The sequence below is a fragment of the Mauremys mutica genome, chromosome 2 (genome assembly GCF_020497125.1).
Source record: "Mauremys mutica isolate MM-2020 ecotype Southern chromosome 2, ASM2049712v1, whole genome shotgun sequence".
Classification (NCBI taxonomy): domain Eukaryota; kingdom Metazoa; phylum Chordata; order Testudines; family Geoemydidae; genus Mauremys; species Mauremys mutica.
The window spans coordinates 82,142,275-82,161,480 of record NC_059073.1 but is presented as its reverse complement, the minus strand read 5'-3'; the positions used below and the strand labels follow the sequence as shown (position 1 = coordinate 82,161,480).

Genomic DNA, 19,206 nt, shown 5'->3' with positions numbered 1-19,206 from the left:
TCATCCGTATAAAAATCTAATTTTTTTTTTAAAAACCTACTAAGCCTTTGGCCTCCGTGATATCTTGTGGACTGTGCAGTTATGCATTTCCTATTATCAGTTTTTAATGAGTTGCCTTTCAATTCCATTGACTATTCCCCTTGTTCTTGCATTATCAGAAAAAAATGAGTGGGAATGCTCAATTTACTTTCTCTTTTCTATTTATAATTTTATATACCTCTATCATATGCATCTCCACTCTGAACTAAACAGTCCCACTCTTTTCAGTATCTCCTTATATTGAAGTTTTTCCCATACCTCTAATCACTTGTTGCTCACCTCTGGACCCCCTCCTATTTCTACTATCCCTTTTTTGAGATGGGGTGATCAGAACTGACACAGCATTCCAGGTAAGGACAGAAAATTTAATATAATGGCAATCCCCTTCTTGACATTTTTGTTTGCTTTTTGACCCTGGCTGCATATTGAAAAGGTTTTCATTGAACTGTGCACAAAGGGTATATGGGGAGGAGAGGGATAGCTCAGTGGCTTGAGCATTGGCCTCCTAAACCCAGGGTTGTGAGCTCAATCCTTGAGGGGGCCACTTAGGGATCTGGGGCAAAAATCAGTACTTGGTCCTGCTAGTGAAGGCAGGGGGTTGGACTCAATGGCTTTTCAAGGTCCCTTCCACCTCTAGGAGATAGGTGTATATTGCCTATTATTATAGCTACACAGCAACTAGACACCGCCAGCTGACGTGGGGTCACAGTTCACTGCTGTGTAGACTGCTGGAGCACAGGCTCTAGGACCCTGCAAGGTGGAAGGGTCCCAGAGTTCAGGCTCCAGCCTGAGCCCAAAAGTCTACACTTAAACTGCCACCAGCCCAAGCCCCATGACCCCAAGTCAGCTGGCACAGGCCAGCCACAGGTTTTTCTTTGCTGTGTAGACATACCCACAGGGGTCTAGGTCTTTCTCCTGAGCAGTTAGCATTATGTATGAGTAGTATGTTATTCCTTCCAATGTGCATTACCTTGCTTTTGTCAACACTTAATTTTATCTGCCATCATTGCTGCCTATTTGTTAGCTTTGTTATGCCCCTATGAAGTTTCCCAAAATATCTAATCTTGATTAGCCTAAATAATTTTGTGTATTTCAAATCTGGCCACCTTCTTGGTCATCCCCTTTTTCCAGACTATTTGAGAGATACAATAAACAGTCCTCATAGAGAATCTTGGTGCACTCCAATGTTAAACTTCACTATGTTAAACATTTACGCCTACTCTTTGTTTTCTCAGTCTTAGCTAGTTTTCAAACTATGATGGTACTTCTTATCTTATGACTAGTTTCCTTAGGGTCGTCTTTGTCAAGGTTATTTTTTTGAAAATCCAAATAAATATCAACTAGTTATTTATCCACTATATTGCTGAAACATTCAAAGAATTCTAGTAGGCTAGGGAGGCACAATTTTCCTTTACAGAAAACACGCTTGCTTAGCATATCATATTCATCCAAGTGTTGTATAATTCTATTTTTAAATTACTACTTCAGCCAATTTGCCTGGTACTATAGTAAGGTTCATTGGTCTGTATTTCACAAGATCAGGCCTCCAGTCTTCTGGCACAGTAGCTGATGTTAATGAGAGAGCATATTAAAAGCAGCTCTCAGCCACTTTATTCTCAAATTCCTTCTGAGCTATTGAATAAATTCCATGTGGTCCTGGTGACTTGTTACTCTTTAATTCATCTAGTTTATTCACCCTGAAGATCACCTGAAAGTAATGGGTCCTTCCTCAACATCCTCTGTGGCGAAAACTGTAGAGAAGCTAAAGGATATTTTTTTGCATCCATGTCCTTTACCCTCTTTACAGGAGCACCATCTATTTAAAAGTCACATCTACATGATTTTTAATGAACTTTTATTACAAGTAATATCTGAGATTACTTTAACTGAGAGCCTTTAGAGCAAAAGTATATTATTTCTCTATTTTTTCAGTTTGTTTACTTTGTTTATTTGACAGAACTTTGTATATGGTCAGTTTCACCATTTTTCTCCCAAACAATGAGTCAATTTTCTGTTTTTGAGACTCTCTCACACAGCAACAAGGGAGAGAAAACCATTTTTTTTTTTAAAAGAGGAAAATGGTTGTTCAAATCAATCAATCACAGAAACTGTCCATGGACTAATGTGGTATCCGAAACTGCTTTTAACTCATTAATCGTCCTCTTTACTCTCAGGACATATTCTTTCACAGGCTTCCTGCATCTGATAAACTAATTATTTTTATGTTTCAAGTGGATGTTCAAATTCCTTATCAGCCCTCATATTTTCAACAATCCATTCTAAATCCAAGCTTCAGATCCTTTCTGTTGGCTTTACATGGGTTGGATTTCCATTTACTGAAGGATACCTGACTCAAAAAAACCTCTTGCACCTTGCCATTTTCGTCTCCTCCTCTCCCTCCCCAGCACCCCCCATACCTGGCATGCCTGCTTCCTTTTTTATTTAAGGGGATGTGAATAATGTATAGGTATAATTTAAATGGGAATACTAACTTTTACGGGGAACTACCTCCTCTCAAGTTGTTCTTCTAATGTGGTACCAGAGGAATAAAGTAATTTTTGTCACCACCAATTAAAAACTTTTACGAAACAGGACCGTTATAAAACAATTAAACTTGCAAATGCACTAGTCTCTAGGAGGGAAACCCTGGAGGAAATTCTGCTTATTAAAATTGCAATTTTAGTTTCCATTAAAAAGGAGAATAAGACAACAGAAGATGGGTTGGCAAGACAAATTATTTCTTAATGTCAGTTGAGCTTATTTCAAATGAGATAACGTATCTTTACCAGGTTGGGTTCAGCACATTTTTTGTCTCTTCAACTCATTTATCTAATTCAGTCATCTTGATTATAGCCTCATGGACCTTCATTTTCAGAGGAAGAATTTTGTAACAAACAGCCTACACAACATGCTGATTACTGAACAGTTAATTCTAATTAACTTGGCTATGGCAAGAGAATTTTGATAAAGTCCTAGAATGCAAATATATTTTGGTTATCCTGGACCAACGTCTATAAAATAAAAACTCTCAGCAAAGTCTCCAGATGAGACATCAGAGTGATAGAAATCTAATTTAAAGAAACAAATGAGAAAATTAAAATCACAAATAATTTATTCTTCCTTTAGAGTTGATGGAATACAGTTTTAAATAGCAATGAAGTACACAGCGGTGGAAAATTGGCACAGAACCTACAAGCGTTTCATTCATAATAATGCTCCTCATGCGTTATCTGTTCAAACTTTGATGTGCATTTTCTACTGATCAACTTTAAGCTTAAAAAAAAAAGTTCACCCTTTAAAAACAATGGACAAACGAAAATTTTGTTTTCCGTGTTTGTTTTGCTCATTCAAATACTATGTATTACAATTGCTTTCTCCCTGTTAAAACATTATGGCCAACTGTGAAAAAAATATTATTTTACTCCTGGGCTAATTTTATTTTTAAGTTATGTCCTTCATAAAGGTTGCATGTATTCTTGCACAACAGAATATTCTTTCACATATCTGAACTACAGTCACAGGATGGTATCAAAACCAATTTGTCTACTATGCTATTGATCAGCGTGCTGCCTTTATCTCACATGCAACACTATAAGCATTAATGCAGTTCACAATAAAATTTGGCATTTACCTCACCAGCAGGTTTATATGTGATAATCTAAAACATACCTTGGTCTCATATTAACCAGTAAGAAAAATGGATACACACAAAAAATGCCTCCTTTCTAAGGGTATTAATTCCCAGTTAAGAAAGTTTAGATAGAGGTTTACAAATTCTTCTATGCTAGTTTGTTACATACAAATTATCCAACTAAAGGTTAAAATACACTTATACAATACAGTTTGACCTGTCTTAAGTATTAATTTTTTAATTCTTTGCATATTCAAACCAGGTAAAATTAACATTGTCATATTCTTTGTTACTGCAATTAGAAAGGGATTACGGCTTGGTTTATGTTACGCTGTGACAAAACACCTACAGTTTGAACAATTTTTCTGGGTACCAAACCATGCTGCAAAAAATTGTCAAACTACATTAGAAACCTTCTTTACAAAAATGCTTCACTCAGAAAAATTAGAAAGCTTAAAAAATTAATTATTTGCACAAGACTATATCATACTGTTCTTGATTACCTTCCTGTTTAGGTAACTGGGATTCAATTCTTTGTACAAGAGCCTATCGGTAATGTACAGTATACTATGTCTTTAGTCACCTTTATTATACACCATTTTGAGACCAACACAATCAAGCATTTACCATGCCCCCATCCATATTAACAGCAGATTTTTGATCCTGCCCAGTGAGTAGTGTACTGTCTTGCATATTCACCACATGAAAAACATAATATACAAAATATTGCTGCTGTAAAAAGTGTACATTTCCCCCTTCCCCTTACAAAAGAATTTGTGGAAAAAATATTAAATTCCCATAACCTTCATAAACATACAAAGCTGTTCACGCCTTTCAGTCTGTAACAGTCTGTTTGATGCACAGTTCCGAACTCACTGAGAACTGGTTATGTCAATGCATTTTCTGTCCAATATTGCCATCTAGAGTATGGTTGTGAAATGAGAGTTTTTGAGAGGCTACAGCCTTTTATAACGAGCCCATAAAGACTGTATATTGTAAAACAGCCATTTATCCACAATATTTTTCCAAAAGCTAGATGGAATGGGAGATTCTCTTCACAGGGAGATGTCCACAGTGCTGAGGAGACAATATGGCTGCTAATAGATACTGGAATGTAAGTACTTTTTCACTGCTGATAGTTTCCATATTGCCCCTAAAAAAAGATAAAATTAAAAATATGATTAGATAATAATTTTGTTTTCAAACAGTAAAAGTTGAAACAGGGCAGTATCCAAAAAAGTCATACCACTAAGAATCAAACACACTCAAAAACATTCATTTTATTGATATACATGGTATAGTGTTTCACCTCAGAAGTTCTCTAAATTTATCTGTAAATTACACTGCTGATTATATGTTTATGGCCTGGAGTTTAATTCTGTCTGAACAATTTTTCTTGAATTGGTATTGGTAATTAATAAAAGATTAAATAAGAGACATTAAAAATTTAAGACAGATTATGGCAAAACTGTCTAACAAAGAATACAACAGAATGATTGAATACTAAATTGGAATTTGAGCAGCACTGCAAGAATTCAATTACATACAAAAGCACAGAAATTCACAGTTAAGGTATCCACTCAGCCTGTAACTCATAACTATTGTCCACATATTTTCAGAGCACCATAGAATAGACTAACACATGTAGTTCAAAACTCTGTGTGTGATCCAAGGCACATCTAGGCAATCATAAAGATGTAGATAGCCAACTTGTCCTATAGGAAAATCATAGAATCGTAGGACTGGAAGGTACCTCGAGAGGTCACCTGGTCCAGTCCCCTGCACTCACAGCAGGACTAAGTTTTATCTAGACCATCCCTGACAAGTGTTTGTCTAACCTGCTCTTAAAAATCTCCAATGATGGAGATTCCACAACACCCTTGGGCAATTTATTCCAGCGCGAAAGCACCCTAAGAATTAGGAAGTTTTTCCTAATGTCCAACCTAAACCGCCCTTGCTGCAGTTTAAGCCCATTGCTTCTTGTCCTACCCTCAGAGGTTAAGGCAGAGGTGGGCAAACTACGGCCCGCAGGACCGTCCTGCCTGGCCCCTGAGCTCCTGGCCTAGGAGGCTAGCTCCCGGCCCCTTCCCTGCTTTCCCCCCTCCCCTGCAGCCTCAGCTCACTCGCTCCGCTGCAGACGCAATGCTCTGGGCGGCGGGGCTGTGAGCTTCTGGGGCAGCACAGCTGCAGAGCCCAGCCTGACCTGGTGGGGGGCAGTCAGGAAGGAGGGGGGGTTGGATGCGGAAGCAGGGGGCAGTCAGGAGCAGGGGTTCCAGGGGAAGTCAGGGGACAGGGAGAAGAGGTGGTTGGATGGGGCAGAGGTCCCGGGGGGGCCGTCAGGAATGAGAGGAGGGGTTGGATGGGATGGCAAGGGTCCGGGGGCAGTCAGGGGACAGGGAGCGGGGATGTGTGGATGGGGCAGGGGTCCCAGAGGGGCCATTAGGGAACAGGGGAGGTTGGATGGGGCAGGAATCCTGGGGGGTGGGGAGGGGGGAAATAGGAGGTGGGGGCTGGGCCACGACCCCCTCCCCTAACTGCCCTCCATACAATTTACGAAACCCGATGCTGCCCTCAAGCCAAAAAGTTTGCCTGCCCCTGAGTTAAGGAGAACACTTTTTCTCCCTCCTCTTTGTAACAACCTTTTATATACTTGAAAACTGTTATCATGTCCCCTCTCAGGGCAGGCCTACACCAGAAGCGCTACATCTCTGTAGTGTGTCTGGTGAAGATACTCTATGCCAACAGGAGAGCGCTCTCCCATCGGCATAATTACTCCACCGGCACGAGAGGTGGACGCTATGTCGGCAGGAGAACGTCTCCCGCTGACACAGTGCTAGAGTGGACAGCGCTTAGTTCGCTGTAACTTGAGTCGCTCAGGGGGTCTTTTTCACACCCCTGAACAATATAAATTACATCAACTTAAGCGGTAGTGTAGACCTGCCCTCCATCTTCTCTTCTCCAGACTAAATAAACCCAATTTTTTCAATCTTCCCTCATAGGTCATATTTTCTAGACTTTAATCATTTTTGTTGCTCTTCTCTGGACTTTTTCCAATTTGTCCACATCTTTCCTGCAATGTGGTGACCAGAACTGGACACAATACTCCAGTTGAGGCCTAATCAGCATGGAGTAGAGTGGAAGAATTACTTCTCGTGTCTTGCTTACAAAAGTCCTGCTAATACAGCCTTAATCCACAGATTTGATGCATATGATGCATGGAAATACTGGCCTCATTACTCTCCTCCAATTCCTCTGATGGAAGAGATCTTTTGTGAACGGCAAAGGTTGGAGCAGAGACATCAGTAAATGCTTCTCATGATCATTCACAAGCTCTCTGCAGGTATACCATGGCATTCAGGATTTGCAGAAAACAAGAGGGCATGTTTGGGAATGACCACTCTGCACAGCATTGTCACCCCTCAATCCCACCAAGGTAATGCAGCATAAAACACTTCTGATAAGGCTGCATTATACACATTAGCACAGTTCCTAAGGTAGTAGTGCTACTGCGGAGAACAGGGAAAGCCTTCCACAAATGGATTCCCCTTGGGACTTGGATTATGCAAGAAACTGGAGGACTAGAACCTTTGCAGAGGGAGGGAAGTTATCCCTGGCCCACACCAAAATGATCTGTAGGAAATTCAACAAATTAAAACTTCTTTTCCCCTCTGTTCCCCCTCCTTCTCTCTAAGCATTTTTCTATGCCTACTTCTTGCATTTGGAACTATGGCCCTTTGTACACTAAATTATTTTTGAAGACTTGGAGCTAAAAGGTAGTTGCACTTCTAGATTACCAAATTTAACAAGGTTTTGTTGCCTTCCCCCCACCCCTTTTTAACATATTTGTGTACAGAGAGAAATCTGTTCTCCCTGAAGGTACTCTAACCACTGTTACTCATGGGAAATATGTTTTTCTTGTTCAAAGTCTAAATAGTTGCTTATGGACAAACTATTAAGATTTTATTGTTAATATACTGTGTAGTAATATATATTGTCATAATGTCCAGCTTCCTTATGCCCAGGAGAGTAAAGGCGTCTATTTTAATAAAGTTTACAATACAACATTCAGAGAGATATTAGGCAACATTTTCTGTTTTGTAGCTTGTAACACACAAAGGAGAAAATCCTCTGCTCTATGTCCAATCTTAATAACTAGGCATATGTACAAGGAACAGAGAGGAAGAAATCAATTCTCCCTTCTCCATGGCCATTAAGCAGCTGCTGAGCCACTAGCCTCTACAGGCTCTTACTCAGCTTCCTGGGGATCCTCTGCCTCCCCCACCCGTACACTGCCATGCAGGGAATCAGTAGAAACTGAGGCTTCCAGTCTGCATGGGTCCCTCCCAACATCTATCCCAACACCTATACAGCATAATTACACTGCTTTGGCAGGCAAGGTGCCCTTTGTAGATGCCAAGGATGGGGGCTGGATTTGCCCCTAAGGGAATGCTTAAAAAAAAAAAAAAAAAGCATTTAGCCATGTTCAATACAGAGCAATAATAAAATGTGACCCTGCAAGATGCTTGGTACCCTCAACTTCCACTTAAGTCACTCTCATCACTAGGCTAAAATGGTTCACATTAATTTTGATACAATAGTGAGCTGTTTATAACACACGAGCTTTGCAAAGTTTAGTATAGTTTGGCCAAATCAGAAAAGAGTGATCTAGACTAATCAACTCTCCTAGCTGTATGTGAATAATTCCAATGGAAATAAAAGCTATGAGAGTTACATATATCCATCCAGGGGAGACAATTCCCCCAAATCCATTAATAAAACAGTAAAATGAACACACAAGAATCAGTACATTTTCCTAAACAAAGTTGTACCTGGTCATATCCATAAGGCCTCTGTTGGGGTGGCTGCGGTGGTCCAGGCTGTGTGGGCCTGTATGCTGCATACTGCTGTCCTTGCCCTTGTGGATAGTTAGGATACTGAGGTCCTGGACCACTCTGTGAAGGACCTGCAAATCATTAAAACAAATCAAGAAAGGGGAGGAGTGAAGAACAGAATTGTAAATGGGGCTCCATGCCTGCAGACGCTGCAGGTAAACAAAATGACTATGTATTAGATATTCAATTCAATGATTCCATAGAGTTTAAAATCATCAAATTTTGGTGTAGACCCGTTTGTAAGCCGACCCCCGCTCTTTGATGCGTCACTTTTTTTACCAAAAATATTCAGCTTATGAACGAGTATATACAGCACTTAACAAGCTTAAATTAGGTCACCACATACATCAGGCAAATACAGAGAGTTACATTCTTTGGTGCCTGCCACTGGATCCCCTGAAGACCAGATAGAGCCATAAAGTTCTACAACTGATGAACAGGTGCTTGCTCTTACACAAACAGACAGATCTGTTTCTGGGGCAAAATGTGACTTGCGTAGACAGTAACTTGATTCAGTGCTGACAAGTGCACATTTTATCTAATCCCATTGGTCACTGAGCAGCCATCAGATGGTAACAAATTTGGTAATTTTGGATCTATGAGAGGTTCAAAGTGATGATCTTGAGGATAAAATCTCCATATTCCATTACCATTCTCCTCAGGCATCAAATCCACCTGAAATATGCTGCTTCAGCTCTCTGTGCTTCTCCTGGAGTGGGACAGAGACTTGAAGATTCATAATAATTACTGGGGCGCTGATTGCAAATAATTGATTTTTTGCAAATTAATGAGTAAGCAGATAAATATTAAGTAAAGCAGGATACTACATCCCAAAATGTACTTTGTTCATCTCACAAATGTAGTTCAGTTTTATTTATGATAATTCTGTACTGTTTACTAGTAAATGTTCATAAGAGATTTTGTAAAAAAGAGTTAAATATATTAATTTAAGACTTCATTATCTGCTTAAGAAACTGTACTTGAAAAGTGAGCTAGTTTGGGTGGGCAAATCATGGTGTGTGTGGATAAGGAGTTCTATTGTATTTGTTTCACCTGTTTCTTCTAATGTTTTTATTCTAAACCCCAGGTTTTGAAAATTGAATGTATGGAAAAAATGAGTCAAATTTTATTTATTTACTTTTTTAATGCTCTGGCTACACATACAAATATTTCAAAACTGTAACACTCCAGTCCCAACTTCAAAAACAAACTCTCCCAAATCTAACTAGGTCCTTTACAAAGCACTACCACTAACACAACTAGGTCAGATGTGAAACTAGTATTTTCATGCACAATCATGATTGCATATATAATCTCACATACAAATTATGGAACTGGTTTTCACTGTCTCTTTTTGAGAGGATGTTTAATTTAAGATGAATGTGTAAGTCTTTTTACAGTATGACAGCAAGGACAATTTAAAATGTGTAGTATGCCCTGTTCTGATTCAAAATCTTCAGAACCCACCCCCCGCCCCTCACTCTGTGCTCCTTGTTATGGAGCACGTCCTTGAATTCAAGGGGTTAACATTCCTAACAATAATAATGTGGTTTCCCAATGCTACAGTACATTAGTGTGGGGAAATTCTCAATACTAGCACAACATTATCTCTTAAGACTACAACTGTGCAAGTATTTTTTGTTACAGTACTGGTACAAATATCATCAGAGAACTTAATGATCCAAGCTTGACTCTAATAAATAAACGTTAGGTGAGAGTCTATGCCGAGTCTCTAAGAGTCTCTAAGAGGTGCAACACAGAACTGGAAGCTCAGCAGTACAGGGAGTTAAGATGGCTTTATGGGGTTAAGATGGCTCTCTTTGTGCTCTCCTGATCCTAGGCTTCTGTATGGACTGGAAAGGCCCCCAGTATAACTTAGCTCTGGGACCAGCCTAAGTTACATATATCTCTCCTACGGGCCGCAACACAGTCTAGAATCTCTGCAGTGCTATGTGCTGCCCCAACATCCCCCTCCTGGCCCCAGCTCCACCCCCTCAGGAAGCTGTATTCTGCAGAATCTGTGCTGGGGGACTCCTCCCCCAGCTAAATACAGGGATTTTAGGGCCCTGTTATATTGGTCCAGCCATTTCACCCATCATAAAGAGGCTGAAGCAGAGATGAGGATCTCACCCATAGTCCTTGTGAAAACTAGCTTGTTGTCAGCTACTTACCATAACCCTGCTGTTGTCCTGGATAACCTTGCTGGCCTGTGTACTGCTGCTGTTGTGGAGGGTAACCCTGCTGCTGAGGAGGTCCTTGATATGCATCTTGCTGCTGACCATACTGCGAGTTTCCTGCAAAACGGTTGCAAGAAAAAAAAACAATTAAAAATGTTTACTACACTTCTGCTTTCTCTAAGATGGACAGCCAACAACACATGAACAAAATGAAAATGCAATCTTGAATTCAAAAACTTAATAAAACAAAGAAAACTCAAACCAAACAGAAGGAATTCGGCCAAACAAACTGCAGTTAAAGCCAAGTTTGCAAGGTTGAACTGCAGCTTTTTCAGCATCTCTGCCAAACAAGCAGTACATTTACTGGAACATCACAGTCATAAGATCATGACTATGCTAAATAAAATAAAAAAAGACAAAATTAAAGACATCTACGAGAGCACAGACTAGCTACACAAGATCAGCAAGCTGTTTCCTAATGGCACTATATTTATATATATACATATACATATATATATATATACACACACACACAAAAATATATATATATATACACAAATGAACCAATGGATTTATGTTTAAATAAAAAATTTCCATTGGAAAAAAAAGTTCTCTAACAGTGTTTTAGTCATTTTACTGTTGTTAGAAATGGCAAATTATGGTTATATATTTTAGATGTTTGCAAGAAATTATTTTAAATGCTTCAAGTTCCCTGCAATTTTCAAGACAGCCAGCAACTAGTATTCTACAAGAGCTTTGCATGGGCATAAATTGTTTTGTGCAAGAATTTTCGTTCCCATAGGAGGTGGGGGAGGGAAGGGAATGTATGTGCGTATGTGTGTGAAGGTATATAGATACCTCCTTCGTAGTAATGTTGTGAGGAATCCTCATAAGGCCTATCGTAGCCTTGTTCAGGATACGACGGTTGCTGATAACCGTAATCATTATGACCTACATCAATTCGACAAGAGACAGGAAGAAACGTTAATGGCCTCTGAGTGAAAACCCTAAAAATATTTCATCTTTCAGAAAAATCAAAAAAAAAGTCAACTGGAAATACATAAAAAAGATTTTTCAATTTTATTAGCCAAAGATTTACCAATATGATTTCCTTTCATATTGAATTAACATGTGATAGGGAACAAAAGCTTAATGCACTCGTTTTAGCAACATCACAGCAAGGGATGGTCTTAACCTTCTGATAATCTTTGTTGGTGGGAAAAAGTACTTTATCTTTTATTTTTTAAAAATGAAAGCATTTAGGCCTTTCACATGTAAATAACCTGAATTAAATTAGAATGAACAAAGGAAGCAATTATCATACTTTGTCAAACACCTGTTCGGCTGATCTCCAATTCAAAAGCATATGCTAAAAGCAGTGTGAAATATAACAAAGCTCAATGAAGTTATGAATCACATATTTTTGTAGTAAATTCTGCTCTGAAGTGTCAAAGGAAAAACTTCTCAAGGCTGATTTTTCCCCCCACAAACATCATTCCTAACAATCTTAAGACATTTTCCCTGGAGAATCTCATTCATCAGCACAATCATTAAAAAAGAAGCTTCAATTTCAGAGGCTATGGGCCCCTCTGGCTTAGAAACCAAAACATGAGAAAAATAGCCTACCTGTTTGTTGTTTTAAGACCCAATATATTTCTCCTGCAGATTACTAAAATGTACTACATCATAGTGTCCTCTTGTGAAACTCAAGTCATGAGAACAAGCTTTCATTTTGTTAAAATTTGAGCACAAATTTTATGAAAGTGCCTAAATAAGGCAGAGAGCAAGAAGTTCTAAAAATAAATGGTCTTTGGTACAAATGAAGAACTAGACCCAAACGTCTTAAAAACTGACTCTGATGCTCCTACATTATTATTAGTTTATATTTTATAGATTATTATTTTAACATATCCACTGCTGTTTAACAATACTTGCCGAAGTTAACAGAATATGGTGGATCTTTGTAAATTCATCTAAACTGCCATATAATTTTAATTGATAATGTTCAATTGTATGCATTAAATGCATGAATTACCTTTAACTATTTGAAAATTATGAAAGTCATACAGCTAACTTTTTTTTTTGTACAGAGTAAATGAGGTCATCTGTATAACACAATATAAGTTTCAGAATTAAGACTGTATGTTATGATTTAACATAGCTTGTGAAATAGCTTTGAATGTACACAAATGAAAATCAGATGCCTACGCCTATCTATAATAGCTTTAGGCCTAGCTAAAATATTGATTTAAAAAAATTAAAACTTTAAATTCAAATAAATAATTCATTTCAATAAGTATTTACAAATTTTGCTCTGAAATGTTGATAGGATTTGGGGGTTGTTGAGCTATGAATGTTTTTTAAATTGTTACTATTACCATGTTCCTTGGACTTCACAAAACACATCATTAAGTGGCAAGCAGGCTATCACAATAGCTATGAGTCAGCCAGTATTTTTCCACAAAATCAGTTTGTTCACCCAACCTCTCCCTCAGCAAAACCAAAACAAATTAAAAAAGGAACCCCATCTTCTAATTTATAGCATAATCCTCATTCTCCTTGTTCAAATACACTATATACAGATCTCTTACTTCAAAGAGGAAAAAGGACTGATTTGTGTAATATTAATTTAGAGTCTGATCCTGAGAGCACTGAGGGAATTCCACAGGACCATGCCTTTCAACAAACAAGCTCCTCAGGGCTGGAACTATCTTATGCCTTTATCAAACAGTATGTATGCTTAAGGCCCACACCACAGCAGCAACAAAACAAGTGCAATTTGTTCTTAAAATCAAAAATAAATTATGTTATAGAATAAGAACAATCATAAAAAAAACAAAACATTATGCTTATAAGCAAGTTTTTTTATTTCTGTATACTAGCTATAAAAAGAATATATTACTCAGTCTCTTTCTACACATACAGTATCATAAAGCAGATGTATAACATGACTGCTTTAATTCAGATCAGTTGTTCTACATACACTGAAGAACCCTCCATACTTGTAGCTAAATGAGAGGATTCTCATTATAGAATATGAAAGCCAATATTAGGATGTCAAAGTAGAAGTATTACAAATGATGTACTTTGAGCAAGTTGTAAAATTAGTTCTCTTTAGCATCTTAAATTATAGTAACAATTCTGAATTTAGAAGCTTTTATAAATACAAGATCTGTTATGGTGATCAATTACTAACTATTTTCACCCCATTCTATAGTTTTTGAGTAGCTCTCTACATTGATATTGGGCAGGTATAGAAAATGGGAAAGTTAACATTATGAGAGATTACCATCAGGGTAATATTGCTGGTTCATGCCTTCTGGAGGACCTTGTCCACCATGACTGTATTGGTCCCCATAATAGTCTTCCTGGCCTGAGTACTGCTGTGGTGGGCCTGAAAAACCACAACCAGTCAATACGTAAGTATCTTGTCTTCTCTGTTAACAAGCTTGCTAATTTCTGGTTTTAGTATGAGAAATATTTCTCAAATGTACTCCCCACCCACCCTGTTGCATTTCAGACAACATATTTAATCTACTTGTTCGGCTGCACTAGACTCCATACAGTAGAACCTCAGAGTTACGAACACCTCAAGAATGGAGGCTGTTCGTAACTCTGAAATGCTCACAACTCTGAACAAAACATTATGGTTTGTTCTTTCAAACATTTACAACTGAACATTGACTTAATACAGCTTTGAAACTTTACTATGCAGAAGAAAAATGCTGCTTTCCCTTTATTTTTTAATAGTTTATGTTTAACGCAGTACTGTACTGTCTTTGCCTCTGCTGCTGTCTGATTGTGTACTTCCGGTTCCAAATGAGGTGTGTGATTGACTGGTCAGTTCGTAACTCTGAGGTTCTACTGTATGTGAATCTAGCTCAGAGTTCATTTTAAGAACACATGTAAAACAGCAACAGCACTAAGCTATGCATCAAGAAAAATACAGACTATCTTTTTTAAAAGGACTACAGTTAAGAAAAAAATTACAAGATTGTGGAATATAATTCTATTTTCTCTCACTTTCCTCTAGTGGTTGAGCAATTTTAGAACCAAATGGGTTATTTAATTATTTTCCATACGTATCAAACTTTTGTGACAACAAACTGAATTCTACTTCATACAGCAGGTTCTCTGGGGTGTAAACTTTTTGGACACCCTTTTTATTCAGAAATGAGCTTGAAACAAAAGAGAGATAAATCTCAAAATTCATGTCCAAGCTAGTAGCTTTTCTGCTGCAAGAGCTACCTTTAAGAAGGAGGAAAAAATATGCTGGAGACAAAGAAATCTGAAATTGTGCACATAGCAATTTGGTTCAAATATGATGTAGACAAAAAACTATTTACAAAAATTTCCAAGATGGTTATTTAAACTAATCTGAGAAGTTCAATATAGAGTCTTACCTTGCTGTGGTGGCCTATATGGAGGAATCTGTCTCTGACCCATCATGTGATTTCCTTGGTTAACTTGGCCCATCATTCCTATTGGTGGCTGCTGTCCCTGGTAATGTTGCCCACCTCCCTGTGGCATATTATATTGCTGGGAAGGAGGTGGCTGCTGGTGCATCATTGGACCTGTAGAAGAAAAAAACCCAACTATAATGTCTTTTCTAAATTGTGATCTGGATTAAAATCCTTTAAAACGCATAACAAATCAAATCTTAAACTATTAATAACCAAATCCACACAGATATGTCAAAAGCAGTACCATCAAGCATTGCTTAATTCTGGACCTATGCAAGTTGGGGTAACCAATTCAGTCACCAATTTACAGCACAGAACTTCTCCAAAAAGATGAAGATGGTTGCAAGAAGGTGTTGCGGCTTTTTAAAAAAAACAAAACAATGGGTATACTGTATTTTTCATTCCTATTTTCCTCATGCTCAAAGTTAATGGAACCATTTACACTCTATTTCCATACTGGATCAGACCAAAGGTCCATCTAGCCCAATATCTTGTCTTCTGACACTGGCCAATGCCAGATGCTTCAAAGGGAATGAATAGATCAGGGCAATCATCATGTAATCCATCCCATAGTCCAGTCCCAGCGTCTGGCAGTTAGAGGCTAGGGACACCCAGAGCATGAGGAGGCATCCTTGAAATTCATGGATCTACCCTTCATGAACTTATTTAATTCTTTTTTTAATCCAGTTATAGCTCTGGCCTTCATAACACTCCTTGGCAACGAGTTCCACAGGTTGACTGTGCATTGTGTGAAGTACTTCCTTTTGTTTGTTTTAAACTTGCTGCCTATTAATTTCATTGGGTGACCTCTGGTTCTTGTGTTAAGTGAAGAGGTAAATACACTTCCTTATTCACTTTCTCCACACCATTCGTGATTTTATAAAACTGTAACTACAGAGGTCACTTTGTTCCTACAACAATATTCTCAGATTAAAACTACACTGCAGTTAAGGTTGGAATTACACATCAGTTATTATGGTAATTTTTTAAAATGCATGTTACTTAGATTAAAAGCTGTCTAGTGTCAAGATAGTATTTTGGTCACATGTCTAGCACAATGGGGTTCTAGTCCACAACTGGGCCACCAAGGCACTACCACAATACAAATAAATAATAAAAATAATTTTAATTATCCTAAAACAAAGCATTATAAACTCAGGAAATTCAGAGTTAAGGCTAAATTTATAACAGCATTCAAACAACCTTAACTTTGCCCTGTGCTGGCAATAACCATATGATTATGATTACAGATTAGATTCAACTACTTTTTAAAGAAATATTAGAATCCCTTCTCCCTTCATGGTGTCATCACAGGAAGGTTAAGGTACCAGATTTCACTAAATCTTAACAAGATGTAAAATGTGAAGAATCTACGTTATTCCGCTATTAAGATCATTAGGGCAAGAAAAGTCCAACAAGGTGCTAAACTGTTTGTATGTCTGTTTCTTTTTCTTTTCTAAATCCTGATCTGTATTAAAATCCTTTAAAACAGCGTAACAAATCAAAACTTAAACTATTACAAACCAATTTTTTCTTTTCTTTTTTTTAAATGGTCAGGTAAATTAGGAACAGATAGTATCATAGCAGAAACTTAATGGCGTAAAACTAGCTAAAAGCAGCCAATTTTGAGGATGGACTTATAAGAGGAATATTACATGGTAACATTCAGGAAAGTTAAATCAAATTAACTGAAGGTGTGATTGCACAGTGCATTAAACCCCTGTATGTATGCTCTCATTCAGAAGTGGCCAGACTTCAGTTTAGTTTAAACAAACTGTAATTAAATTAATTAAGAGCACTAGTAAGAGGGAGGCTATTCTAAGTGTGTTACTGGGGGAGGTTGCCAAAAAGTTTTCAACAAGAGGAGGCAAAAAAGATGCATTATGGAGAAAACAGAGATGTTCTGCATTTTCTTTTGAAGATAAATATAGACCATTAATTAAGATCATGGAATTCAAAATCCTGCTTCTGTTCTCTAGTATGACAATTTCTGTGTTCCAATTTTAAAGTACTGAATAAAAGCATTAAAATGAAGATGCTGAAATTATTTTCACTTAACTGAAATTATATTTCATATTCTGGATTTTCTGAACAATTGGATAATTCAGACCATTCCAATTCACTACAGCTCTGTCTGAATGTACTGAGAACAAGAACACAGTCTTGAAAAAACAAAAACTAGTTGCCATAATATTCCTAGATCTCAGGAAAGCTTGTTAATTAACAATATTAATATTAGTCACAATACAATGTGATAAAATGTGTTGGCTCCCCATGGTGCAATGTAGAGGTTTTCTATTTGCTTTTTAAATTAGAACTTCATTAATGCTTTGTAAAGCCACAATAAGAATCCACTACTCTGCATCAGCCTAACTGTCTATAATATTAACAGCAGAGCACTTGGCTTCTTTCCAGTTTGGTCCAGGTCTCCTTTATGAGAATGGCACCAAGAAGGTGAGTCATGAGTTCTATCAGTTTTCAGAATGGAACCGTTTCATGCAGCGGGTTGGGTAGGTATAGTTTTTTTGTTTGTTTGTTTTTTAAAAGGGTTGGAGGGTGGGGTCCAGTAGTGGTTTTTTGTTTGTTTTTCAGTTACAGTTTTATGCCATATTTAGTTTCATACTTAGTCAGGATACAAAACTGAATAAGACTATAACAAAAACACAACCCCCACTCCACACAAAAACAAACTAAAATATTAGATGACAGGACTCCCTTTTTGATGGGTTTTTTTAGTTTTTTTATTTTTTGGCTATTGTTATTGATGATTTATTTACAGCCCATCAGCTCTAGAACATATTCCAATGACTGTGAATTGTTCATTTTGGAAGAGAAGCCTAGAATGGGGATGTCTGTAAGGACTATTGCTGACAGAGATAGAAGCTTGAGTTCCTTTAGTATGTTATACTTTAATTCTCAACTATAGGAAGACTTGAGAATTTCTGAAGGAATAGTTAAAGATGCAGTCATCACCCAATGCTGCAATGGTCTCATCTATAGTTGTAGATAAGAGGTTACTTCATGGAAGAGGCCACAAGATTCCTCTGGGTGAAGAAAATCACGCTGATCTTTGCAGGCTGTCTTTCATACAGCAATCATCCAGAAATGCATCTATAAGTATTCCCTGATGCAAGAGGAATACTTGTATGCATGTTGTCTCCATGACCAGATGTTTGGTGTGAATTCCTGGTGCTAAAGAAAGGCTGAAGGAAAATAATTTTAATTGGTAGAATTGTGTGTCTCATGAAAGAGCACAGATAATTTTGGTGAATCAGTCTGAAAGTCATGTGAAAGCATGCACCTTTTAGGCTGACAGCTCCAAACCAGTTTTGAAGGGAAAGGGATTGGATGATGGAAACCAGTCAGCATGTAGCATTTGAACTTTTTACTGAACTGTTCAATTTCCTTAGGTCCATAGCAAAACAACGGTGGTCTCTCTTTATTTTTGGAATTAGAAATAGTCTTATTAGAAGCCTCTCCCTCTCTACACTACTTTGGCAAGTTTTCTATGGCTCCCATCTTTGAAAAGGAACCCATCTCTGCTCTGAGCAATATCTCATTACATGGATCTGAGAGGAAATGGGGGAAGGGAGAGATGGAAGTCAGAATGGAATGGAATTAGATTGCATATCTGAACCGGATTATCTCCAACAGCCAATGATTAGTGGTAATTCCATGCCATGCCCATAGGAACTGACAGACTAATCTTAAAACATATTGGAAAAATGAAGAGTAAGGTAAATGCAGACTGGAAGTGTGCTCCAGGACAACCTAACAAATCTGAGGCCAGGTGGGTACTGAGGATGAACAAGCGATAGAAAAATTCGACTGTTTAAAGTGTCTCCTCACGGTTTTGTCTTCCACTGGATCTTAGATGTCAAAGTGAGAGGGTACAATATGACAAGAATACAATAGCTGCTGACATGGTTGAGACTGCTGGAGGAGAGGTAAGGGAAAGAGGAACCAGATGAAGCGAACTGTCTTTGGACCCAAAAAGACGACAC

At 37.9% G+C, this 19,206-nt stretch overlaps 1 protein-coding gene across 4 annotated transcripts in view; it reads right to left on the bottom strand.

Annotated features, from left to right (window-relative positions):
• Positions 1-3,133: 3,133 nt before the first annotated feature.
• The window catches only part of SS18 (SS18 subunit of BAF chromatin remodeling complex), a 62,582-nt gene continuing 46,509 nt past the window's right edge, over positions 3,134-19,206 (bottom strand). For 2 of the 4 annotated variants that reach the window (XM_045006331.1, XM_045006332.1), the window contains exons 6-11: positions 15,143-15,313; positions 14,029-14,133; positions 11,598-11,690; positions 10,734-10,856; positions 8,500-8,633; positions 3,134-4,823 (exon numbers count right to left, since the gene is read on the bottom strand). In XM_045006331.1, coding sequence (XP_044862266.1) covers positions 4,797-4,823; positions 8,500-8,633; positions 10,734-10,856; positions 11,598-11,690; positions 14,029-14,133; positions 15,143-15,313 — 653 coding nt within the window. In that variant the 3' untranslated portion in view covers positions 3,134-4,796. The remainder of the gene's footprint in view (positions 4,824-8,499; positions 8,634-10,733; positions 10,857-11,597; positions 11,691-14,028; positions 14,134-15,142; positions 15,314-19,206) is intronic. The other 2 variants (XM_045006333.1, XM_045006334.1) reach the window with 2 other exon arrangements.